At 51.0% G+C, this 25,654-nt stretch overlaps 1 protein-coding gene across 15 annotated transcripts in view; it reads left to right on the top strand.

Annotated features, from left to right (window-relative positions):
• Window positions 1-25,654, top strand: part of ATXN7L1 (ataxin 7 like 1) — a 234,915-nt gene that overhangs the window by 184,784 nt on the left and 24,477 nt on the right. For 13 of the 15 annotated variants that reach the window (XM_032873347.1, XM_032873346.1, XM_032873345.1 and 10 more), the window contains 3 exons: window positions 19,087-19,370; window positions 22,581-22,663; window positions 23,588-23,844. In XM_032873347.1, coding sequence (XP_032729238.1) covers window positions 19,087-19,370; window positions 22,581-22,663; window positions 23,588-23,844 — 624 coding nt within the window. Of the gene's footprint in view, window positions 1-7,897; window positions 7,902-15,857; window positions 15,934-19,086; window positions 19,371-22,580; window positions 22,664-23,587; window positions 23,845-25,654 lie in introns of those variants that run through there. The other 2 variants (XM_032873361.1, XM_032873360.1) reach the window with 2 other exon arrangements.

Below are 25,654 nucleotides of genomic sequence, written 5' to 3'. Positions count from 1 at the left end.
TCAGGAAGGGTTTTTCAGAAGGGGTCACACTAGAGCTGAATTTGAAGGATAAATAGGAATCATCTAGAAAAAGAAAACTAGATTCAAATGGTGAATGTTTTATCTATTTTACCAACATTCTTTGGGTTTTTTTGAACTTTTTTTTAAGAAAGTGGGAAGAGGGTCCCAGGCAAAGGGAATGGACTGCACAGGAGTATCTGCACGTGAGGAGAGGGGGGCGGTGAACCTGGGTAGGTGGGCAGGGCCATATTATGAAGTTCTGCTCTGTGTGCTAAATTCAGGGATTTGGACTTCTGGAAGGCTGCACGGAGCTGCTAAAGGATCAGCTTCCAGGGGCGCCTGGGCGGCTCAGGTGGTTAAGCCTCCGACTCCTGATTTTGGCTCATGTCACGATCTCAGGGTGGTGAGGTCGAGCCCGCGTGGGGCTCTGTGTTGAGCGTGGAACCTGTTTGGGATTCTCCCTCCCTCTGCCCCTCCCGCGCCCCCCACTACAGCAGCTTTCCGAGGTGGTGGGGCCCCCTTCCGGTCGTGTGAAGGATGGCTTGAGGGGCCCCTCGGAAAGCAGCAAGAACAGTGAGGGAGCTTTGAATATCCCGGGTGAGGTGCGGGGACATTCTGCACACAGGCAGCGGTCGCGAGCATGTGCAGGAGGGGCCAGGTAGGGGAAACACTGGGCAGAAAACCGCCACAGGACCTCAGCGCTCATTGCACGCAGGGCTTGGAGTACGTGAGAAGAGCAGGATGCCGCTGTCCTCCCGGGCCCGGATAGTGGGCTGACTGGTCCTGCTGCTGTCTCTTGAGGAGGATAGGAAGGGCCAGGGTTTAGGGTGGGAAGGAAAGGTGGGATTAAACTGGGAAGTCCATGCGTTTGAAGTCCAGACACCTCGGAGATGGGCAGGTTCCTGTCCAGACCACCGCGATAAAGTGAATAGTGCAGTAAACCAAGTCCTATGAATTTTGGGTTTCCTGGTGTATATAAGTTATGTATACACTACACTGTAATCGTTAAGTGTGCAACAGTATTGTCTTTAAGAAATAGTGTATTCACCTTATGTATGGATGGATGTATTTTAAAAGATTTTATTTATTTATTTATTTATTTGACAGAGAAAAATACAGCAAGAGAGAGAACACAAGCAGGGGGAGTGGGAGAGGGGGAAGCAGGCTTCCCGTCAAGCAGGGAGCCCGATGTGGGGCTCGATCCCAGAACCCTGGAATCATGACCTGAGCCAAAGGCAAATGCTTAACTGATTGAGCCACCCAGGAGCCCCACACCTAATTTAAAAATACTTTATTGTGGGGTACCTGGGTGGTTCAGTCAGTTAACCATCTGTCTTGGGCTCAGGTCATGATCCCAGGGTCCTGGGATCAAGGCCCGCATCCAGCTCCCTGCTCAGTTGGGGACCTGCTTCTCCCCCCCCACACCCCTGCTTGCTATCTCTGTCTCTCTCTCAAATAAATAAATACATAAATACATAAAACTACTTCATTGCTATGAAAAGTGCTCACCGTCATCTGAGCTTTCGGGGAGTCGTAATGTTTTTGCTGGTAGAAGGTCTCGCTCGTGTGGATGGCTGCTGACTGATGGGAGTGGGGGTTGCTGGAGCTTAGAGTGGCTGTGACAAGTTTTTAAAGTAAAACAACAATGACATTTGCCGCATTGGTTGACTTTTCCTTTCAAGAGGGATTTCTCTGTAGCGTGCAGTGCTGCTCAAGAGCATTTTACCCCCAGTCGCCAGAATTCCTTTCAACACCAGAGACCATCCTCTCAAACACTGCTTTATCCACTAGGTTTCTGCTGTATTCTCAATCCTTTGCTGTCGTTTCCACGGTCTTCACGGCATCCTCTCCAGGAGTAGATTCCATCTCGGTAAACCACTTTCCTGGCTCCTCCATCAGGAGCGACCTCTCCTCCGTTCAAGTTCTAGCACGAGATCTTAACATTCAGCCACGTCTTCAGACTGCACTTCTCACCCTGATTCTCTGGCTGTTTCCACCCTCCTGTAGCAATTTTTTCCACCGGAGCCTCGAACCCCTTTTCATGGCATCTAGAATGGTGAATCCTTCCCAGAAGATTTTTAGTTCATTTGGCCCAGACCCCTCAGAGGAATCACAATCAGGGGCAGTTATAGCCTTAAGTGAAAGGTATTTCTTCAGTAGTAAGACTTGAAACTCAAGGTGCTTCCCTGGTCCACAGGCTGCAGAACCAGACGCCATGTTCACAGGCATGAGAACAACTCAAATCGCAGCGTCCATCTCCATCGGAGCTCTTGAGTGACCAAGTTCATTGTCAATGAGCAGTCATATTTTATTTTTTTTAAACTTTATATTTTTTTATTAAAGATTTTGTTTATTTATTTGACAGAGATCAGAAGTAGGCAGAGAGGCAGGCAGAGAGAGAGAGAGAGAGGAAGCAGGCTCCTTGCTGAGCAGAGAGCCCGTTGTGGGGCTCGATCCCAGAACCCTGAGATCATGACCCAAGCCCAGGGCAGAGGCTTTAACCCACTGAGCCACCTAGCAGTCGTATTTTAAAAGGGATATTTTTTTTTCTTTTCTGAGCAGGAGGTCTCCACAATGGGCTGAAAAATTTCAGTAAACCGTGTTGTACACAGATGTGGTGTCAGGCGGGCTTTGGTGTTTCATTTAGAGAGCTATAGGCAAAGTCAATCTAGCGTCATTCTTAAGGGCCCCAGGATTTTTGGACTCGTTAATAAGCATTAGGTAGAACCTAAAGTCCCCAGCTGCCTATCAGAAGAGCCAGCCTGTCATGTGAAGCTTTAAAGCTAGGCATTGACCTGTCTGTAGCCATGAAAGTCCCAGAAGATGGCATCTTCTTCCAGTAGGAGGCTGTTTCCCCTACACTGAAAACCTCTCGTTCAGTGCAGCCGCCTTCATTCATGATCTGAGCTAGATCTTCTGGAAGAACTTGTTGTAGCCTCTCCATCAGCACCTTCCGCTTCACCTTGCTCTCTTACATTCTAGAGACGCCGTCTTTCCTTAAACCTCCGGAACCAACCTCTGCTCGCTTCAGACGTTTCTTCTCTTACTTCGACTCCTCTCTCAGCCTTCCGGGATTGAAGAGTTAGGGCCTTGCTCTGGATTAGGCTCTGGCTTAAGGGAGAGTTGTGGCTGGTTTGATCTTCTGTCCATATCACTGTCCGTATCCATGACCCCTAAAACGTTCTCCATTAATCAGCAGTAAGGCTGTTTGGCTTTCTTATCATTCATGTGTTCGCTGGAGTAGCACTTTTAATTTCCTTCAGTAATTTTTCCTTTGCATTCACAGCTTGGCTCTCCGGTGCAAGCTTTTGGCCTGTCTCAGCTTTCCACATGCCTTCCTTGCTACGCTAAAGAATTTCTAGCTTTTGGTTTAAAATGAGAGATGAATGCCTCTTTTTTCCCCTTGAACACTTACAGGCTGTTGTGGGGTTACTCACTGGCTGATCTCAAGACTGTTGTGTCTTGGGGAATCAGGGAGGCCCGAGGAGAGGGAGAGAGCCCGAGAACGGCTGAGAGCGGCTGGTCAGGGGAGCCGTCAGAATATGCTTGTTGCTCAGCTGCGTCTGTGGTCTTACACGATGTGGTCTTATGGATGCTGTTTGCGGCGCCCCGAAGCAATGATTACAACAGTCACATCAAAGATCACCCGTAACAAGCATCATAATAATGAAAAGTTTGAACTACTGCAAGAATTACCAAAATGTGACACAGAGACACACAGTAAGCAGGTGGCTGTTGGGAAAATGGCACCGAAAGACTTGCTCTACGCAGCGTGTGCGAATTACGACCAAGCGAAATGCACTAAAACATCCACCTAGAGATGTCCTGTTGGTAGCATTGGATGTGGGGACCCAGAGGTCAAGGGAGCAGCGTGGGCTGGGAATGGAGCTGTGAGAGTCATCAATGTAGACACAGGCATGGAGACTGGAGGTACAGATGGGTCCTCCAGGGAAGCTTGTGTGTCTTGAGAGGAGCAGGGGTCAAGGGCCGAGGATAGTGAGGGGGTGGGAGGTGTGCGAGGGAAGAGGGTCTGAGGAGGGAAGGACTGCTGAGCTGAGATTCTTCCCACGGCACCCTGGCCCTTCTTTCCTGGTCCAGATCCTCAGCGCCCTCACGGCCTGTCCGCCCGGCCACCTTCTCCGTGAACCCTGTGCCTCACCCGCTTCCTCCCTGCAGGCCCTGATACACTGACATCTTTTAATTCCCACAGCACTTCATGTCTACCTCTCCTGCAACTCTGTCCAGGGTCTGCCCCAGGTTAGACCTCCTGCCACTCTTTCTGCTCCGTAGTAAGTGCCAGGCCTCACACTCGGCCCACGTGGTCCCCTTGTCGGTAAATATTTGTTGAATTGAATGAAATTGATCTGACCATTGAAAGGGTTTGTAAGATTTCTGTTCTTGAAGACAGTTAACCTTTTACCTACAACTGTTTGGACTGGCATTCTCCAGTGAAAATACAATGTGTGACACACGTGTAGTGGTAAACTCTCTAGTAGCCACGGTGGAGAAAGTGAAAAGATGACAAAAATTTTTTTTAAAGATTTTATTTATTTGAGACAGAGAGGAGGAAACAGGCTCCCTGCTGAGCAGAGAGCCCGATGTAGGGCTCGATCCCAGGACCCTGAGATCATGACCTGAGCCAAAGGCAGAGGCTTAACCCCTGAGCCACCCAGGCACCCCAAAAGATCACAATTTTTAACAGTGTATTTTATTTATCCTAATGTATCCACAATCTTCTAATTTTAACATATCAGTGGGATCATTTTCATTCTTCTTTTTTTCCCCTACCAAGTCTTTGAGAGCCTGTATTTTACACTTAACGCACACGTCAATTTGGACAGTGCGTTTTCATCATAAATACTTAACCCTATATTTAGATTTTGTAAACAACTAGAGATTGTAAAATATGAATTCGCATACCCAGGTTGTTCCAAACACACTGAAGCATTTTCTAATAACTGAATCAAGTTCCTCAGATTGAATAAAATTTAAAATTCTGTTTCTCAGCCCTTTTTAAAGTGCTCTATAATGGGATGCCTGGGTGGCTCAGTGGTTTACACATCTGCCTTCAGCTCAGGTCATGATCCCAGGGTCCTGGGATCGATCCCCACATCGGGCTCCTTGCTCAGCGGGGAGCCTGCTTCCCCCTCTGCTTTTGCTGTTCCCCCTGCTTGTGCTCTCTTTCTCTCTCTCTCTCTCTCTCTAACAAATAAATAAAATCTTTTTTTTTTTTTTTTAAGTGCTCACTAGCCACAAACAGCTAGTGGTTGCTGCATCGCACAGATCTGGGCACCTAGGCCAGGCGACCCTGGGTGGGGCCCTCTGGTTCCTTGATTCACAGGTGTATGAACGTGGCTCCTGGCATCTCTGTGACATCATGCTCCCCGGAGGAGCTGACAGATTTCAGGGTGGAAGGCACGTTTGCCCTGCCTGGATTAGCCAGCTACCACTAGGTGTGAGGTGGGAATGGGCCTGGCGGACGCAGGCAGGCCGTGCCAAGGATCCCCTGCCCCAAAGGAGTTCTGCCGCAGCCCCTAAAGGTCAGGAAAGCATAAGGCTTGCGTGCAGGGGGTGGAGCATGGCCTTTAGATTAGACTTAACAGGAGTTGAGGGGCGCTCTTTTCCAAGTAGCTCAAATCCCCATGTACGGCAATAAAAAATACCACTCCTGAGTTCAGGCTGACCTCCTGGCATCTCACTCAAGGTTAAAGGGCCTGCGGGTGTGTTGTTTTCTCCCTTTTGTGGCTGGGAGGTTAAAAAATAACTCTGCATTAGAAGAAAGGGAGAAAAGGGGCGTCCCTACACCACCACTCACAGCCACCAGAGCCCCCCTCCACCAGTGCCCTGCCCTCAGGGGGCCAGCGGTGGGGGAATACTGTGTCATCTCACCCTCTCAGTGTCCACGGAGCCCAGAAAGGCCGAGGGATGGTAGCAAGATGATTCTGTCCCTAGGTGGAAGTCGAGAGGGAATTATGGCGCTTTGGCTCTTTTGAGCTAAAATGAACATCGCAGCCTTTACTTCTGAGCCCTCTGCTCAGCCAGAGGACTCGCCCCGCCTAGTGGACCAGGTCGGCCCGTCTGACTTTCCCTTCTGCTGTCCCTCTGGCCACCCGGGACCAGGAAGGGAGCTGTGGGGACACTTAACACCTGCAAACCCGTTGGTGTGGGCGGGAGCGGGTGAGGCTTCCCTCCTCGGGTGGCTTGTTGCCTTCTTCTGGGCCTGATCAGCCCACACGTGTGTGATGAATGCTGAATACGCCCGGCTATTAAAAATGCAGGAGATGAGCCTGCCACCCCAGAAAGAGAATGAGCCAGAGCAAGAGAAAAATCAGCAGGCTCCCCGGCCTCCTGTGCATGCCTGACAGTGAGGTGGGGGTGACGGGGTCACTGCCCTCCCTTAGGCAGGGCTACTCTGGACGCCTAGAATGGGAGGCGTGTCCTCCCGGAGTGGTGGGGGTTCGGGGGTTTGGGGAGTACACGTGCTCTTGAAGCCCTTCCCAGTGTCGTATGGAGACGGGGGGATAGCTGAGAGGCCCGGGCCCCATCCCTTGGGAGAAATGAGGCTGGCTTATCTGGTCTTGCCTGGTGTTGGCATAAAGTGGGGGCAAGACCACGGCTTGTTACTAGTGGCTCCCAGAGGACACAGGGACTCATCTCAGGGCTCCCACTCAGGCTGGGAAATCCCAGACAGCCAAATGAATGAATGATGCGTGAATGAATGAAGTAGTCCGTGACACAGAGCGGCTCCTTCTACCTCACGGAGATTTTTCTGATGCGAAAGGAAATGACGGGTATAAATAGCATACCTTTTGGGTTCTTGATGAGAAATCAAAGTGGCAGTTCCCATCGTGGAGTCGTTGTCCCTTTCCCAGTTACAAGAGCTAGGAAGGGAGAACTGTCATTCTGGGATGATAAAAAGGAGAAACCCTCTGCACTCTGGCAAGAAGGGGAAGGTTCGGTGCTTCCCGTACGACTGGCCCATCTGTGTCTGTGCTCGTGTCCCGGTGTGCACTTGACCGAGTCAGGAGGGAGCTGAGATGTCGGTACGGCCTTGCACAGAAGTCCCTCCCTAGATCCCAAGTCCACGTCCAGCCCCTCACACAAGAGATGGGGGGGGACATTCAAAGGCCAGTTTTTACCACCAGTGGTGCGGGTTTGGTGGCGAGGGAGGAGGAGTGCCACAGAGGGTCAGAGAGGAGAAAGGCAGGGTGGAGATTACCGGAAGGGGCCCCAGAGGGAAGGAGTGAGTGGAAAGGATAGCTGGTGAGAGATTGGGAGGGACAGGCCAGAATATGCAAGCATGGGGGGCAGGAATGGGGGGGGATGGTGTCCTTTCCAGGACAGTCAGGCACAGGAACCGAACATCTCAAAGGCTGCATGGGTTTCCAGATGATCGAGATAAGGACAATGGACAGCTCCTTGTGTATTAGACTCAGCTGACCTGTCAAGTCACAGAAGGGCTCAGAAATAGGGACCAGAGTCCAGGGGAGGAAACCAGAGGTTTGGAGAGCTGGGGAAGGGGGAGAACAGTGTGACGGAACTACAAGGATTCGTGGCCACCGCGTCCTCTGTGTTTGCGACGCACCTTGTAGCCCCACCCCTTTGAGCCTCTCACCTGCTCAGTGATGAGAGGAGGAAGCAGGCGCATCCTGATGAAGAGAATGGCCAGAGCGGGAACCCCACCCCCGGACTTCTCACTGCCAGTGCCAAGATCAAGGGCGCTGTCCTTAGAGCTGCCCGAAGTCAAGCCCCATGGCTGCCCTTCCCTTTGCTGAATGAGGGCCCTGGGACAACCTTTTTAAGCCCCAGGCCCCTTACCTATCCCTCGGGCCTGAGGGTGAGACACATATTCCGTGTGAACACATAGCCTCCTGGCCGGCATGTGGCAGTGTCAGGGGACAGTGAGAGGAGTAAGAGGCCAGGGGGAGGGTCGACAAGCCCCCCCCCCCCAACCTTCGTCATTGGTCTGTGGGAGAGAGAGCTGTGGGCTGGTCCTAACCTAAAGCATTTATTTGTTATGGTGCAGCTCTGGTTTGGTTTTTATCCTGACTTCACCTTTACTGAGAACAGTCATTCATTCATCGACCATGTCTTGTGCCCTTCCGAAGCGCCCAATAATGCATCTGTCCCTGGGGTCACTCCAGAGCAATGTATACACTCAGTCAAGGTCCTTGTCCTCAGGCGGCAGCTCATTTTCTGGTCAGGCCACAAACACAGAACTGAGACCTTGACATTTGACATGATGAATGTGGCCCAAACACCTCGGAAGGACCAGCCAGTGCTTCGAGAGAAGAGAACACTCCACCCAGATCCTGGCAGATGGAGGAGTGTTCCCTGGAGAAGGGAGGAGGGCACACCTGAAGAAGGCCCAGAGCCAGGCCATGCTCGCAGTGTGTTCAGGGAGCAGTGAGAGCCCCATGAGGTTATGCGGAGGGTTCCCCAGGGCAGGAGCTGTGGTGGACTGGGCTGGGTCGTGGGGAGCCTGCCACAGCTGGAACAGCAGGGTCAGACGTGGCTACCAGTGTGCCTGGTAGTCAAGTGGAGAGAGGGGAGAGCCAGGGGGCAGGGTGGCAATGCTGGTGGTGGGGTTTTCCTCCAGGCTCCAGGGAGGGAGGAGGACAGACAAGGCAGGGGCAGGTAGACCCCGTGAGTGACTGAATGTCGTGCAAGACCCAAGGTCTCTAACTGGTTGGTGATGTTGTTCACATGAGGGTTTTTTTAAAAGTCAAGCGTATTAAATTTGGGATGAAGAATTTCCCACGTGTGCTGTAGGTCCTGTGAAGACTGTAACGTCAAGGGTTTCAACGAAGTGTGCTCGGTGTTCTGGGTGGAGACGGTTGGGGTGCGGGGCTCGGGGGTGGAGAAGGAAAGAGCAGGGCGAGTGACAACCTCCTGTGAGGGAAGATGCCCCCTGGGGCTCTTGGTCTCTGAAGGAAGCTGGGGAGCAGAGACTGGGACCCCCACAGGTGGCCAGGGATGCTACGCCATTTCCTCGTCCCCTCTTACGCTCAGGACAAGCTCCCTGAAAGCAGAGGCTGAGACCTGAGGTCAGGGCTCGGCACCCGGCCTCCGCTGGCAGGGGGACAGAGACTGTTCTGTGAGGACTCCTCTTCCCTCCTCCGGCTTGGTTGGCCGGTGATGGCTCCTGGGCTTGAAAGAGACTATAAATGTCTGGGCTGCTCTGGCTGCGGGAGGCGAGGAGCAGCTCCAGGAGCGGGAGCCTCTGACCTCTGGTGGCTGCAGAGGGGAGTGCACCTGCTTGCTGCTCCGGAGCCGAGCCTGTTCCCGGGCTGCCCGGGCATCTGGGGCTCTGTTCCACTCTGCACCCGTCGCTCCCTCCAGGATCCACTTACTTCCTGGCGTCTGACATCTCACATCCTGCCCTCCAAGGCTCTGATACCCTTTATGCATTGATGTGAATTTCACTGAGTGTTCATTGTAGGGGCCATTGGTTTGGTCCAGGGTTTGTGCCAAACCCCTCCTGGCAGCGCTGCCCAAGGCCGTGCCACTGCTGGCAAGCTGGTCCCAAGTGCACCCCAGAGATAGCCTGTCCAGCGTACCCTACTGTGCCAGGACTGTTTTTTCCTTCTCTATCCTCCTCTCCTCTGGCTTGTCGATTTTTCCCACAGTTTTAGGGCATCGTGACTCCCCGGAGTGTCATTTAGTGCCTGTTGATCTCCCAGCAGGTTTGGAGACCACCTCCTGAGCTCCTTGCCCTGGGAAGCCCTGGTTAACAAAAATGCTGGAGAGACTAGCAGGGGCTGCTACTGGCGCCTCCCATTTCCAGGAAATCTGGAGCAGCTTAGAAAGGGGCCCATGCAGTTACTCCAGAAGACACACTGTAGAGCCAGAAGGACCCCCCCCCCGATTGCCTAACATAATTTGGGGTCACAGCACGTGTTTGCATTAAGAAGGAGGAGGCTGGAGTTTCTGTTCACTCTTCCTCCAGAATGTGTTCTCCAGACGGGAGCTCAGCCCATTAGTCTGGGCTTGGGCCGTGCATGGAAGACCAGGGATGGAGAAGCAGTGGGGAAGATGTCTTCCCTGGCTTCGGTTTTCCTCTTCACTGCACCCCCCAGAAGTGCTCCTCCACTCTGGGTGAATATGGAAGGTCCACCAGCTCCCAGCCTCTGCTGCCCCTGCCTCTCTCCCTACCTTGTGTACCCCCCTCCCTCTGTGGTGGGACCAGAAGGGCAAAGGGGACATATATTTCTGATGAGTTGCACCCCTGATGTATACCCCAGAAGAAGCAGCAGGGTCAGTCGGGAGAGGGGACAGCAGGATCCTCTCTCCCCTTTTTGTTTTCTCTCCAATTTATTGAAAGCCAACCATGCGCCCACCATTCTACTGTGCACTTCATATGAAAATCTCATGTAATCCTTTCAAATCTCCATCATCATCTTCATCTTACTGATAGGGAAACTGATACTGATAGGGAAACTGAGGCCCAGAGTGGTAAAGTCCTGAGATAAGATAGGCAGGGCAGCCTCCTATGCCTGGGTGGGTTTTGCCCCTCACGAGGCTGTCCCTTCTTCTAATTCTCTCAGAAGTCCTCAGGGGCTCACGGAGGTCCCAGAGTCGGGAAGTCGGATAGCCTATCCTTATGAAACCAGCAGTAGAAAAAGCAGGATCCAGATCTGGGTTCATCTGACTTGAAGCCTGCATTCCTAACCATCATCCTCCACTGTCTTGCAACACCCTCTAGAACAGTGACAAGGCACAGCCCTTGGAGTCAGCCCTACTTGTGCTCGCTGATTTTATTTCACTTGCCTCCGGCCACTTTTCCAATTCATAAGCTCAGCTTGTTCGTCTCTCCCCCGTTCCTAACGGGCTTAAGGGAGAGTCCCACACCATTCTTCACGGCGGCTGATGGCTGACCGTCTCTTCCCCCAGTTGACAGACGAGGTGTCAGCCCATCATCCAAGTAACAGATGAAGATGCTTTTACCTTCCTGGCGGGCGAGGGCCCCCTGTGAGCTCTGTTCAGGGTGCTGCCCGGGGCTGGCATAAGTCACTGCTAGCTGGTCTTTGCTCTGTCTCCAGGGCCGCTCACCCCCAGTGGCTGTGTGGTCTGACCACATTTTCCCAGTTTACTGAGGGTGGGTTCTATGGGAGCGAATCCAAAGTCATGCAAAAGGCCAGGAGAGATTAGACACCGTGCCTTCTCTCTGACCGCCAGACCTGACAGTCAGCCACCAAATAATATTAGATTAACTGGCTGGTTTTTTATTGACTGTGCCCTGTGGCCGATTACCCTGTTTTCTGTGTGCTTAAGGTGTTTACAGATTGGCCTTATGAAAGTTTCCCCAATCTTTTCCCAGATTAAAAATGAAAAACAAAAACAAAAAAACCATTTATTCATTCGTCGGGATTTTTGCCGTACCTCCTCTATGCGCTATACCATGGGAGGACTTCGTAGCTCTCTTACTTAGGCAGATCCGTAGCAATTGTCTGACTCTTGGCCTTCAGGAACATCCCAGGTATTTTCTCTACTTAAAGAATTTAAATGTGGGGGCTCCTGGGTGGCTCAGTCAATGAAGCGTCTGCCTTTGGCTCAGGTCATGATCCCAGGGTCCTGGGATTGAGCCCCGAGTTGGGCTTCCTGCTCAGCAGGGAGCCTGCTTCTCCTTCTCCCTCTGCCTGCTGCTCTGCCTACTTGTGCTCACCCTCTGTGTCAAATAAATGAATAAAATATTTTTTTAAAGAATTTATTTTTTTTAAGATTTTATTTATTTATTTGACAGACAGAGATCACAAGTAAGCAGAGAGGCAGGCAGAGAGAAAGAGGAGGAAGCAGGCTCCCTGCTGAGCAGAGAGCCCAGATGCGGGGCTCGATCCCAGCACCCCAGGATCACGACCTGAGCCAAAGGCAGAGGCTTTAACCCACTGAGCCACCCAGGCGCCCCTTAAAAAAGAATTTAAATGTGATGTAAAAAATATCTTGATAGCAGCCCCCCAAAATCACCCAAGAGAGCCAAATAGAATTCCTTCTCTGAGGGTCTTTTAAAATAGAGCAGATCGGGACACCTCGGTGGCTCAGTGGGTTAAGCCTCTGCCTTCAGCTCAGGTCATGATCCCAGGGTGCTGGGATCGAGTCCCACATCAGGCTCCCTGCTCAGCAGGAAGCCTGCTTCTCCTTCTGCCTGCTCTGCTTGCTGCTCCCCCTGCTTGTGCCCTCTCTCTGACAAATAAAGAAATAAAATATTTTTTAAAAAATTTTAAATAAAAAAAATAATAATGGGGCGCCTGGGTGGCTCAGAGGGTTGAGTCTCTGCCTTCGGCTCAGGTCATGGTCCCAGGATCCTGGGACTGAGTCCCACATCAGGCTCTCTCATCAGCAGCGGGAGCCTGCTTCTTTCTCTCTCTCTGCCTGTCATTTCCTCTGTTTGTGCTCTCTCTCTCTCTCTGGCAAATAAATAAAAATCTTAAAATAATAATAATAATAATAATAATAATAATAAAAATAGAGCAGATCCCCTTTCACTTGGGATGACTTCAGTGCCATCACTGCTTACAAGGCAGGAGGCTGGGTGGGGTGCAGTAAATCGGAGATCCTTGAAATTCTGCCAGGCCAGGAGGACAGGCACAGGGGCCTTTGTCAAAAGAATGGGTGGGAAGACACCAGACCACTGAGAACTCTCCACCAGACACATAACCCCCAGCACAAATACCGTATGTCTGCAGGCTCCTGCCTGACAAATCCATCTTTGCCCCGCGCTGGTAAATGGAGCTGGGCTGGCACCGATTTCTGCAGGCCCAAAGGTTTTCTGAACCGTTCTTTTAAGGCTTATCCATTGACGATGAAAGAGTAAATCATGGGGCGCCTGGGTGGCTCAGTGGGTTAAAGCCTCTGCTTTCGGCTCAGGTTGTGATCCTGGGGTCCTGGGATCGAGCCCCACATCGGGCTCTCTGCTCAGCAGGGAGCCGCTTACCCCTCTCTCTCTGCCTGCCTCTCTGCCTACTTGTGATCTCTGTCTGTCAAATTAAATAAATCTTAAAAAAAAAAAAAAAAAGAATAAATCATGATCCCCAAGCATGGGGAGCAGCTGGAGAGCTCTGGGCCCAAAGAGACACGGGCAGCCCTTGGAACAGCGCTGTAAGATACTCCACTTCTGCTCATTTGCAGACATCACTGGGCAGCGAGAGGAACCCACTCGGTGGCACGAGAACCATTTTTCTTAGAGCCAGAGCACCCTCCTTGGTCCAAAATGATAAATTCAGACAGGCCCCCGGGAAAAGGACGTGGCAGCCAAACGGCCCAGACTCAGCAAGGTAGACCTGTCCCCACAGAGCAAGGAAGACGAGGGAGGACTATTCTCAGCTGCGGGATCCCTTCCCAGACCAGAGCCAGAGGGACCGTGGTCACTGGGAGCACATGACTCCCAGGGTGTTCGACACAGCAGGGAAACAAGCTGCCACCCTGGGCTCCCGGAAAGAGTTCATCTCAAGGGACTAAAACAGGATTATGAAAGCAACCGGGGCCGAGCCTGGACTCCTCTCTCCCTTTCAGACACGGCTCCGCGGAGAAAGGCCAACAGCAAGGTGACCTGTGTGCGGAATTGGGAGACTCCAGGGGGCACGTGCGTGCACCCCTCCAGACCGCAAGGACGGGACCTCAGGGGTCACTGCCAGGCTTGTGGATTACCTAAGCACGCAGAGTAATGAATCTGCTTAGTCATCCAGGTGTTGCCAGCTCCCCACTCCTCCCAGCTCCAACAGCACACGGAGGTGTTTGAATTACCCGGATTCCACGCAGGGGAGATGCCCGCACCATGAAAACGGGGGTCAGCATCTTCTGGCTTCTTACCAGTGGAAAGAAATTAAATCTGTCTTTCAGGGTCCACTGCCCAGGGCTGGGACGCTGTCCTGGCCAGGGGTGATGGGAGAGGAAGGGGGAGCAGGGAGAGGGGGACGGTGGGAGAAAGCGGGAGGCAATTGCCACAGAAGGCTTCCAGACAGCCGGACTCCCATGCCCTGGAGTGTAGATACCCGCGGGGATTGGCGTGCCCCGGAAGCAGCGGCCCGGGCTCTCTGCACCTTCCTGAGCTCATAGCTGGAAAAAGATGGAGTCTGTGGGATTAGTTTTTCCAAATCAGGTGGCACCATCTTGCCATCATTTCCTCCTTTGTTCATCAGCTTCGGATCTGAGGGCTGTTGTCAACAGTGGTGAAGAAGAGAGACTAAATATTCCACTGGACGGACGGCTGACATTGATCCTGGGGAATGAGGTTGGCAAGGGCAAACGGGAAGGCTTTTCACCTCTCTCTGTCTGTCTCTGATTCTCATTTCCTTTGGGGATGGGTTTGATCCTTCCCACCATCACCGAGATGCTTGCTTCCCTGTCGTCTTTTACCTCCCAGCAGAAGTACCATCTCAGCTCAGACCAGAGGCAGGTTACCTTAGCAGGTAAGCCCAAAAGCGGGGCAGAAGGGACACCAACGATAAAAGTATCCAGGTCAGGGCTGCCTGGCTGGCTCAGTCAGAAGGGCATGTAACTCTTGATCTTGGGGTTGTGAGTTCGAGCCCCACATTGGGTATAGAGATTACTTAAAAAGTAAAATCTTAAAAAAAAAAAAAGTATCCAGGTCAGGTTCCAGGTTTTCCTCCTTCATTCTTTTTAAAGATTTTATTTATTGGAGTGCCTGGGTGGCTCAGTTGTTAAGCATCTGCCTTCGGCTCAGGTTGTGATTCCAGGGTCTTGGGATCAAGTTCCGCATCGGGTTCCCTGCTTTGCGGGCAGCCTGCTTCTCCCTTACCCACTCCCCTGGTTGTGTTCCCTCTCTCGCTGTGTCTCTCTCTGTCAAATAAATAAAGTAAAATCTCTTAAATTTTTTTTTTTAATTTATTTGTGGGGGTGGCACAAGCAGGGGGAGTGGCAGGTGGAGGGAGAAGCAGACTCCCCACTGAACAAGGAGCCCAATGCGGGACTCAGTCTCAGGACCCCAGGATCATGACTTGAGCCAAAGGCAGACACTTAACCAACTGAGCCCCCCAGGAATCCCTTTCCTCCTTCATTCTATATACAGCCAATCTCCATTAGTTACCAGACACCCTTGGAATTCTCACCCAAAACAACTAGAGTCTCCTATCCTCTTCCCGCTGCCAAGATGGAGTGCTGGTATCAGAGGCACTTACTCAGCACCTGAGTCCCTGCTACTCACCCGGTCTGTGGAACCCACTGAAACACTCTTGATCGGACTTTTTCCCCTAACACCTTCCATTCCAACACAAGAAAACTCAATCCAGAGAACTTCACATTAGGCTTCTCGTCTAGTATGTGATGGACTCCAGTTCCACATCCTGCCCATGGACGCTGGGATCGCAGTCCAGCTGGAGTTCTGGAAGCATTGGCAGTACCGGGCAGGAATGAAGCACACTTGTTATATAGCGGAGAAAGTTGCAAATCAGGAGATCGGTCGCAGGTATTAGGGGGCCTGGCTCAGGCTCAGTTCCCAACACAGTAGGGCAGAAGCGTGACCAAAGAGGAGTCAGCTGGCACTGTGCTCATGGCTGAATTAAGGAGCCTGTCGGAGCTGGACATTGACTTTAGGGGAGAAATGCAGACTGTACTGTGAGCGTCGGAGGACCATTTGACTCAGTTTTGAAATTTATTCCGGTTCATACAATCGCTCTGGATTATTCTCTCCCAACATCGTATCTTTGTCCGCTGAGATCGCGGTACTCAACATGGGCCCCGGCCATTTTTCACAGAGACTGGAGGCCTTCCCTTTTCTCCTACCAGCTCATGGGACAGGAGCCAGCCTTGAAACCCAAAGGTCCTAGTTTCTTGTCCTGAATTTACTGGGCTTCACGACAAAGTACGTCCGAGAAGGCCGCTCAGGCGCGGGAGAATCTTCCCACCTGGAATTCCATCAACATTTGAAGTTGAACTTCCTTCTTTAAAAATAATAAAAATCAGCAGATCAGAACCAAGGTGACTAAATCGACAAGAGCTTTGTAAGCAGCTCTTGTAATGAGTATTTTTAAAGTCAAGATATTGATGTATAATTTAAGTTGCATGAATTTGGGGGCTGGGGAGTTGGATTGTATTTTTAATTGTGGTAAAATACACACATAAGAAAATTTACCATCCTGGGCGCCTGGGTGGCTCAGTCAGTTAAGCATCCGACTTTTGATTTTGGCTCCCGGTCACGATCTCGGTCGCGAGATTGAGCCCCGCGTCAGGCTCTGCACTTGGCGGGAGTCTGCTTGAGATTGTCTCTCTCCCTCTCCCTCTGCTCCTCCACCATACCCTCCACCCCACTGTTTGCACACACACATGCACACACACACTCGAAAAAAAGGTGGGGAGCTGCCTGGTGGCTCAGTGGATTGAACATCCATCTCGGGTCATGTTCTCACAGGTTGTGGGATTGAGTCCTGTGTCTGGCTCCTTGCTCAGTGGAGAGTCTGCTTGAGATTCTCTCCCTCTGCCCCTCCCCTCCCTCACTCCTGCATGCTCTCTCTATCTCTCTCTAAAATAAATAGATCTTTTGGGGTGCCTGGGTGGCTCAGTTAGTTGAGGCACTGCCTTTGGCTCAGGTCATGATCCCAGGGTCCTGGGATTGAGGCCCACATCGGGCTCCCTGCTCAATGGGGAGCCTGCTTCCCTCTCTCTCCCTCTGCCTCTCCCCCTGCTTGTGCTCTGTCTCTGTCAAATAAATAAAATCTTTAAATAAATAAATAAATAAAATAGATCTTTAATAAATTAATTGAATTGAATTTAAAAAAAAAAAAGAAAAAAAAAACTGACCATCCTAACCATTTTTAATATATAGTGCAGCAGTGTTAAATACATTCACGGTGTCCTACAACCAATCTCCAGAACTCTTTTCATCTTGCAAAACTGCAGCTTCACACACGCAGACCAACAGCTCCCTGTTTTCCCCTACCCCAGCCCTTGCAACCACCTTTCTACTTTCTGTCTCAGAATTTGACCCCTCGAAGCACCTCATGTAAGTGGAATTCTGTAGTATTTGTCTTTTTCTGACTGGCTTATTTCACTTAGTGTAATGTTCTCAATGTTCATCCGTGTTTCAGAATTTCCTTCCTTTATAAGGCTAATATTTCGTTGTATGGCAAGCCCACATTTTGTTTATCCCATCATCTGCCCATGGATAGTATTTGAATTGTGCCACTATGAACAAGTGTGGGAATGGCTCTTCAAGACCCTGATTGGCATTAGTGTTTCTTAAAATTGAGTGAAGGAAGCCTAGAAGAATTCCATATCCCGTGGTTTTATTATTATTTGTTTTAATTATATATTATTATTTATTTGACAGGCAAAGATCACAAGTAGGCAGAGAGACAGGCAGAGAGAGAGAGAGAGGGAAGCAGGCTCCCCACTGAGCAGGGAGCCCGATGCGGGCCTCCATCCCAGGACCCTGGGATCATGACCTGAGCCAAAGGCAGAGGCTTTAACCCACTGAGCTACTCAGGCGCCCCGGTTTTATTATTATTATTGTTATTATCATTATCATTATTATTATTATTTTACCATTTGGAAAAACTCAGGAGTGCAACACTAATTTCACCAGGTAGTATCTTTACAGCTTCTCAGTGTGCTGACTTCAAGGGCTGCCTGTGCCATTCCTCAGCCCTGTGTGAGTGTTCTGAGAATCGCCATTAAATAGAAAGTTGCCTCAGTCCAGCTGTACCTCCGTGACTGAGACACTGGTCAAAGGCGGAATTATCAGGGACTTGGTGTATTACTAAAACCCACTGTTCCAGTTTCCCCTCACACGGGGCTTGAAGTCCCACACCGCCCTTCCCCGGGCCAAGAAAGCACGTGGTCCCAGGACAAAGTCAGGGACGTCCAGCTACAATCCTCTTCACCACCAAGTGCCCTTCTCCCTGGCAAAGACCTACGAATAACATCTGTGATCGGGTTTCAGAGTAAGCAAAGCGGCAAGGGCTGAGGGGTTGCTGAAATGAGTTCATGAACAAATTGACCAAAAAAATGATCTGTGAATAAATCATAAAGAAGGAAGAGCTCACCAGCCATGTGGACAGATAAGACTCCTCCCCCACAAATACCAGCCTCTCTTTCATGCCCTACATTGTCTGCAGGCATGTATAAACTATATTCTAGACCATTTGGCATTCAGATAGCTAAGTCGGCTCCACTCAGCTCAGAGGTGATGGGGGGCTGAAGTGTTAGCGTTCTGCCCTCCTGCAAGGAGGAAAGGGAATCTAGTTCAGGAACCAAAGGAAAGCGTATTCATCCCATCTCATCTTTGAAGACCCTGAGACAGACTCCTCTACGGCCCCCCAGATACAGGGTTCTCCAGCATTAAATGTGCAGAAATCAAATGCATATCCATTACAGGAGAAATCGTAGGGAAGGGGAGCTGAGGTGACAGATTTTGAAGAGCAAACATGCACCTTTGTGCTCTGTCTTCTTAAAATTCATCCTCTCACCTGCCAGCCTTGAGAATTGCCTATTTACATAACTAGCTTCCTAAAATGGAATATTCAATAACGTTACACGGTGCCTCACTCCGTTGGAGCCCATCCCCAGGATTTGAGTGCTCCCGGAGTCATCCCGCAGCATGTGGCATGGCGCGCTGGCCTGCCGCCATGCCTCCGTGTGGTGTGAGCCTGTCAGCGCTCCCGAGCCAAGCAGATGTCAGGCCTGATCTCCGAGGTGGGAGGCCAGCGAGCAGCAGGGGGAGGGGACATGATTCAGCAAGTGTCATGGTAGCACGCCGTCTTCAGGGGACAAACAGCATCTCTCCCTGAGCTTCCCAGCAGGCACCTTGTTCTGCCCAAGGTGCTGTCCCAGAGACCGCCGGCAGAGAGGGACTGAGAAGGGGGGGAGCTGCAGGATCTATGGGGACAACCCGGTGCCGGAGGGACTCAGTCAGCTCTGAGCCGGCCCGGGCACTGTGCCAGCCTTGAACCCCCTGTCGGTCCTTTCCGAGGCACAGATCTCCTTCCCGTCCACACGGGAGTCCTGCTGCTCGCTTATGAGAGGAGTATAAATAAGTGATAAGCAAGTGTTGATGATGAGAGGCGCGTGTAGCTTCTCAGCAGACCGCATGTATCAAAGAAGGCAATTGTGTGTGTTTGTTCATTTATTTTTCAGCGTTCCGGTTCCTGTAGTCAGTTTAGAGAAAATCCCTAACCTAGTGAAGGCAGATGGTGCCAATGTCAAAATGAACTCTACAACCACTACCGTGGTCACCTCCTGCTCCATGTCATCCTCTGCTGTCTCCACCCCACCTTTAATTAAGCCAGTCTTGATGTCCAAGTCAGTGCCACCTTCCCCAGAGAAGATCTTAAATGGCAAAGGAATTCTGTCTGCCACAATAGACAAGAAGCACCAAAATGGCACCAAAAACAACAACAAGCCTTACAGGAGACTTTCAGGTACGTGTCTGTTTCCTTCGAGCCTGGCTCCCGATTAGATCTGGGTCACATTCCATGACCAAGCAGTGCTGTGTTCTTATCATTAAGCAGGTCCGTTTTGTTGTAAGGGGAACACGGGCTTTACCTGCCAGCAGGAGCCCCCCCCCAACTTAAAAATGCGAGAGAAAACGGGTTCTCTTATTTCCGGGCCAGATGAGAGCTCTCGCTCTTGACTCCGTGCTCAGCAGGAGGGGTCCTCCCGGCCCAGAAGACAGGATGCCTTATACCAAACACGACAGCCCATTCATTCTCGAGGGTCTTATCAGGTTGATGGGCTGAACCGGCCCGGGTTCCACAGAAGCTTCTCCGCAGGGAAGTCGGACAGTCACAGGGATGGAAACCTCGCAGTAGGTCAGGGCTGACGCGGGGCAGGACCATGAGTGCTGTCTGCCATGGAGCGGACATGCTTGGGTCTTAATTGGTCGCCTGGTTGATTCCATGGTCTGGGGCTACGACCACCTTTCCTACAAATCCAGGTTGGAATTCCCACTTGGGAACCCTCAGACCAGCACAGCCGGTGCGAGGCTGAGGGGTTTCTCTTGGATCTCCTTCTCGGTTATCTGCGTAGACAGTTGGGATGGCCAGAGAGGTGCACAGGGCTGGTCTTGGAGGCAGTGGTTGCCTTCAGGGGCCCCCATGTGGATGATACTTGCTTTGGATTTGTTGTGGAGCTAAATCTGGTGGTTCTGCTTTCTCCAAAAGACCAAGAAAAGCTATAAACTTTATTACTTCTTCACACACCGGGGGCATTTATCAAATGTTGACTGGAAAAAAAGAAAGGAAGAAAATACAGTGAAAGCCACCTGGTGAGAGAGAGAAACTGTGCCCTCCAGTAAGAGCGTAATTCTGAATCAGCCTAAGAACTGTGGGTCATTTTTATTTTTTACTTCGTGTTAATCTGTATTTCAGGTGTCCTATTTTAACATCTGTAACTGTTCAAAAAAATCATTTCTTAAAAGTTCTTTGGACCCAAGCATGCAAAAGATGTTTACCCTAAACTTCTCCCTCGGTACTGCTCACCCACTCTCAAGAAAGAAAGGTAGAGCCTGGCGCACTCTTTGAGCATTGTGGCGGGGCGGCGGGGGGGGGGGGGGGCGGCTGTGTGGACAGGAGCCCCTAGCTCCTGGTTCTCTCCTGAACGGAAAGTTCAAGTTCACTCTGCAGGGGTGGGTGGCAACATCCCTGGAAAAACCAGTAGGCCCAGCTGGGCGGCATCCAGAGGCAGAAGCATGACCATGGCTTCCAGCCTGCGGCCCAGCCTGAAGTCGTAGAGGGGTGGTTGGGGTTCTTTTTTGGTGTTTGTTGGTTTTGCATTTTGTTGGTTGTTTTGTCTCATTGGGTCTTTTGCTTGTTTCTGTCTCGCTTTCACATTTGGCAGCCAGCTCCTCCCCCACCTCCCACCCCCGCCAAACAACCTGCTCAGCTGCAGGCCAGGGTGAGCGCTGGTGTGGATCTGGGCCCGGTTGTGACTCTGACAGGCCCCGGGGAAAGAACTCGGTGGCAGGCAGCCTGGGGCCTGGCTCCTGGGGAGTCCTCAGCAGGCAGAGAGGGCTCAGAGGAAACGGGCCTCTCCAGGCCTCACAGTTTTCTAGTCTTAAAAAAGAAGCTAACAACAACAAGTTGCAGGCGGTGTGAGGGAGCGCCTGACTGGCTGGGTCAGAAGAGCCTGAGACGCTTGATCTCTAGTCGTGAGTTCAAGCCCTACGTTGGGTGTAGAGATTACTAAAAATAAAATCTTTAAAAAGGAAGAAGAAAATGATGATGATGATGATGACAATGACAAAAGCAAACAAAAAAAAAAAAAAAAGAGGGGGAGGCATTTTGATGTCCAGCCAGGAAACCTGTCTCGGATCTTAGAATGGTTTTTGTCGCAGCCATCATCGCCACTGTTGCAACCACCCCACAGGCCCCAGACTTTCTTTTAAAAACAGAACACGTTCATTTATTATGCTCAGAGTTTCCTCCATCAATCTCAGACGGCTACTCAGGTAAAGCCCTGTTTGGTTTGCAGCTATTCAAACCTCTTAAGGAGACTTTCCTGCAAACTGATATACGAGCCTCCCACCCACACACCCACCCACCCTGCGACACTGTTGCCAACCTCCCCAAATGCCCAGAGGAGCTATGTTTTCCCTGTGCCAAAGGACCCAGGTGGTTGCTGGGTGCCTTCCAGAAACAGCATGGCCTATCTGAGACGTGGACCTTTGAAGCGGAAAGCGTCCATCAGGGCTTGTCTCACGTCCCCTCTTTTTCCAGTGGAGGGGAGCGTGTTGGTCATCCAGAAGGGGCAAGGGATCCAAAGTGGGTATAGACAGAGCAGACTTCTTAGAAGGAACGTCATCAAGTGCCATCCACAGCCCAGTAAGAGGGCAGGAACGAGAGGAAGCCTGGCCTCCCTGCAGCCATCCTCCGTCCCCAGTGGGTGGGCTAGCCCAGGCTCATTCCCATGGAGGAGCGACAAGAGAGCAGCAGGCCCCGCCCTCTGTGCCCCTTCACCTTCACGTGCACAGACAGCACACACCCAGCCTTTCCCCCTGCCCCTGCCTGTGACACTGCCAAACATTGCTGAATCAGGTAAACCATGTTTCTGGTCAGCTGGGCTGTGTGGAAAGCCCGGTGCTGAGGACTTGGCAAAGCACAAGAGAGGCAGGTCACACTGACATGGCAAGGAACACTCTCCCACTTACTTGGTGAGAACTAGCGGGAAGGTAAGGGGCTGGGGGGGGGTGTGTGACGTATTCTTGGAGCTGCCCGGGGAGGAACAGTGGCCCTCCCTGGTCTGCAGCCAGCTGAGCCCAAAGTGCCAAGTGCTTGGGGAACCGTTTAAGTGAGATAAAGTGTGTAAGCATCAGGGCTTCCTGCCCTCTGTGCCTGCCCGCCCCTCCCCTCCTTAGTCCTTGCACCTGGGGCTGTGTCCCGCATCCCGACCTAAGCTGGACTTGGAACTCTGGGGTCAGAGGGGAGTGTATTTTCCCCTGAGCGGTTCTTGAAGCATTTTAGCAGCCGGTTGGGAAAAAAAGAGAAAGAAAGAAAAGAAAAACAAAAAACCAGATTGCCTGACAATGTCTCACTTGTTGGTGCAAATGTGCATTTTTTTTAAAATGTAGTCTTAATGCCAAATCCTATTTAGTCTCCTTTTTTCTTATATTTTTTGTTTGTTTCTTAAACCAGAGAGAGAATTTGACCCAAATAAACACTGTGGAGTGTTGGATCCCGAGACAAAGAAACCTTGCACAAGATCCCTCACCTGCAAGGTATTTCTCTTTCCATAAAAAATACTTCCTGCTCTCGCTGGGGCCTTTGTCGAAATGTTTGCATGCCACTCTCTGCACACGGCAGGGTGTGGAACCTCGACATGACCCCCAGCTGTTCTTTGTAAGGGAAATGCTTTCTTCTCTTCCATGGTAGCAGAGTGCCTGCCTCGAGCTGGCTGGCTTTTTAAGAAGGAAAAAAAAAAAAAAAATAGGCTTCCCCTGTTACTTGTGAGGCCAGACAGTAAATTGTATTTATAGGCACTCACAGGCGGTTCTAAACCCTGCTACGTTTTAATGTATGCAGGAGCGGCGGCAGCGGCGGCGGCGGCGGCGGCGGCCTGAAAGGCAGCCGCGGAGGGGAGGACCAGCGGCCGCGCCCCTGATCGGGCCACACCGGGTGGCCAGGGGGACAGCTGAACCCAAGGCAGCCGCCATCGGGCAGCCCCCAGCCCTGTATTTCATACTGAACTGCTAGTGCTTCTTGGGATCGAGGCCGTGGCCCCCTCCGCCCGGTGGCTCCGTGGGTCTGGGCCACGGCGAGCCTCCCACCTGCACCCGGATTAACTCTAGCCCGTCCTCCTGGTCACCTGGCCTTAGAGGTTTCCGTGGGCTCTGCGTTGAGGCTCATCGTCCTGCACCAGTTGTTGTTGGGTTTTGGTTTTTGTGGTTTTTTTGGTTGTTTTTTTTTTTTTTTTTTTTTTTTTGGAGGAAGCTTTGGCTTCTTAACGCCAGGAGTGTAGGGCATGGTTGCATTTGCGTGGTGTCTGCCTCTTCCCAGCCACAGCACGGGAGCTGTTGCCTTGAAGTTGACTTTTCAAGCACCTCTAAATTCCCATGAATTGCTGTATCTGAGATGGAGGGCCTGGGGAAGCAGGTTTATGTGCTGATCAAAGAGGCTGTGCTTTTCATCTCTCTTCTCCTTAGACACATTCGCTAAGCCATCGGAGGGCAGTCCCGGGCCGGAAAAAGCAATTTGACCTCCTTCTGGCGGAACACAAAGCCAAGTCCCGGGAAAAAGAAGTCAAAGATAAAGAGCATCTCCTGACATCAGCAAGGGAAGTGTTTCCAAACCAACCCGGGCCGGCGCAGGACACTCTGCCAGGACCTTCAGGGAGTTCTGGGCCAGAACCGAAAGTCGCCTCCCCTGCAAAATCCAGGCCACCTAACTCTGTGCTTCCTAGGTAAGTCCCGCTTTGCCGGTAGAAGCCCCAGGTCCTAGGTCAAGTGACTGGCCGGGTCACGTGCAGTCTGATCACATGGCAGGGGAAGTTCTTATAGTCCTTCCCCGTGAGGCGGTTGTGGAGTTTAAGCGAGATCATGGGCATGAGGGGCTCAGCCAGTGGCCGCCACGTAGCTTTTGGTGGATTTTACTGCTGTCACCATCTTCATCTTCATCTTCATAGCAGACCTTTAGCAGACGGAGCAAGACTAAGCCGGGAATTAATACGTGGAAGGATGACCGACCAGCCCCTGGGCAGCTTTCCGGTTGCTTGAGTTTTTAGATGAGTTGGACACTCCTGGTGCTGAGAGTGGGGCAGTCATCACACCTTAGGAGCCCAGGTGCCACGTAATTTTGTGGATTTTTTTCCCACAACTCTCCTATGATCAGGGCGAAAGGAAAACTGGCATCACTGAGGCCGTTTGTCCTTACATCTCCCTCCACACCAAGAAAACTGAGCCATCTGTTTGGGGTTTTATTTGGTTGACCTGGACAGGGAGGAAAGAACAGAAAACAGAATTAAAATCCGTCTGGATTAAGAGTGATTTAAAACCCATGCATGTCTGTTTTGATGGGCAGTGGAATCCTGAGCGGCCAACCAGTTTCCAGGTAATAAGACAGGGAGCCCTTCATCCAAAAATATTTATCTAGTGCTGGCTCCATGAGCAAGGGACTAGCGTACCTCTTCCTTATTGTGCTTCGCAGATATTGCTGCTTTTTTTTTTTTTCTCAACAAACTGAAGGTTTGTGGCAACCCTGCGTCGACCAAGTCCGCCAGCGCCATTTTCCCAACAGGGTTTGCTCATTTCGTGTCTCTGTGTCAATAAAGTATTTTTTAATGAAAGCATGCACATTAGGTATAATGCTACTGCACACTTGATAGATGGCAATATAGTGTAAACATAACTTTTATAGGCACTGGGAAGCCCCAAAAATGTATTTGATTCACTTTATTGCGATACTGTCTTTATGGCAGTGGTCTAGAACCAACCCCGAGCTATCTCCCAAGTACACCTGAACTGTGTCAGTTACTTTCAAGCAACAGTGCAGAGATGAATGCAATTAGATCCCACTTTTTAAGAATTCAGAGTTTAGAAGAAATGAGACTCAGATACTCATAACTTCATGGAAAAGAAACGTTAATAATAAAATAATGAGACGTACAGGTAGTGGTATTATCTGATTGCTTTTAAGGTGTACAGCGTGAATCTCAAAGGGTAATTGTGCCGTCAGCAAGCAAGCATTAAGAGAACACAGTTACAAAACAAGGGGAAGGGGTTGATTTTTAAAGCAAAAACAAATATTTGATGACAGCTGGCACGGAACTGCCGGGTTCTCACCCTCCTGCCTTCCACTTTGGTGTAAGCCTGATGCAGATGGATAGCTGGAGTCCCTTTGTCGGAACCTCCAAGGGCGGCTTCAGGTTCAGGAGGACACGGTCAGGTGGAAGGGCCACCAGCACACATTTCCCGCGTCAGAAACATTGCCCAGGTGTTGCCACCAACTTACATGTCCTATCGTTTTGCAGGATCATTTTATAACGACTTTTCACGGTCATGCCAGAATTTGCCAAAGGATATTTATTACCTTTCCTGAGCTTTAGAGTTAAGCAGGCAGTTCTGTTCCAGATTTCTGGGAGGGGCTTAAGTCTCTGTACGGTGGCTCTCAAACTCTTCCGTGGCTATAGAGCTTTCTCACTTCCCATAAAACATTGTGTGTACCCAGTATAAAAACAGAGGCCTGCTCCACCTAATGCCAGCTCCACTCTGCTC

This window comes from Lontra canadensis, unplaced genomic scaffold, assembly GCF_010015895.1.
Source record: "Lontra canadensis isolate GAN:19392208 unplaced genomic scaffold, GSC_riverotter_1.0 scaffold48, whole genome shotgun sequence".
Lineage (NCBI taxonomy): Eukaryota > Metazoa > Chordata > Mammalia > Carnivora > Mustelidae > Lontra > Lontra canadensis.
The sequence above is the reverse complement of the archived record's forward strand: the minus strand, read 5'-3'. Positions and strand labels throughout refer to the sequence as shown.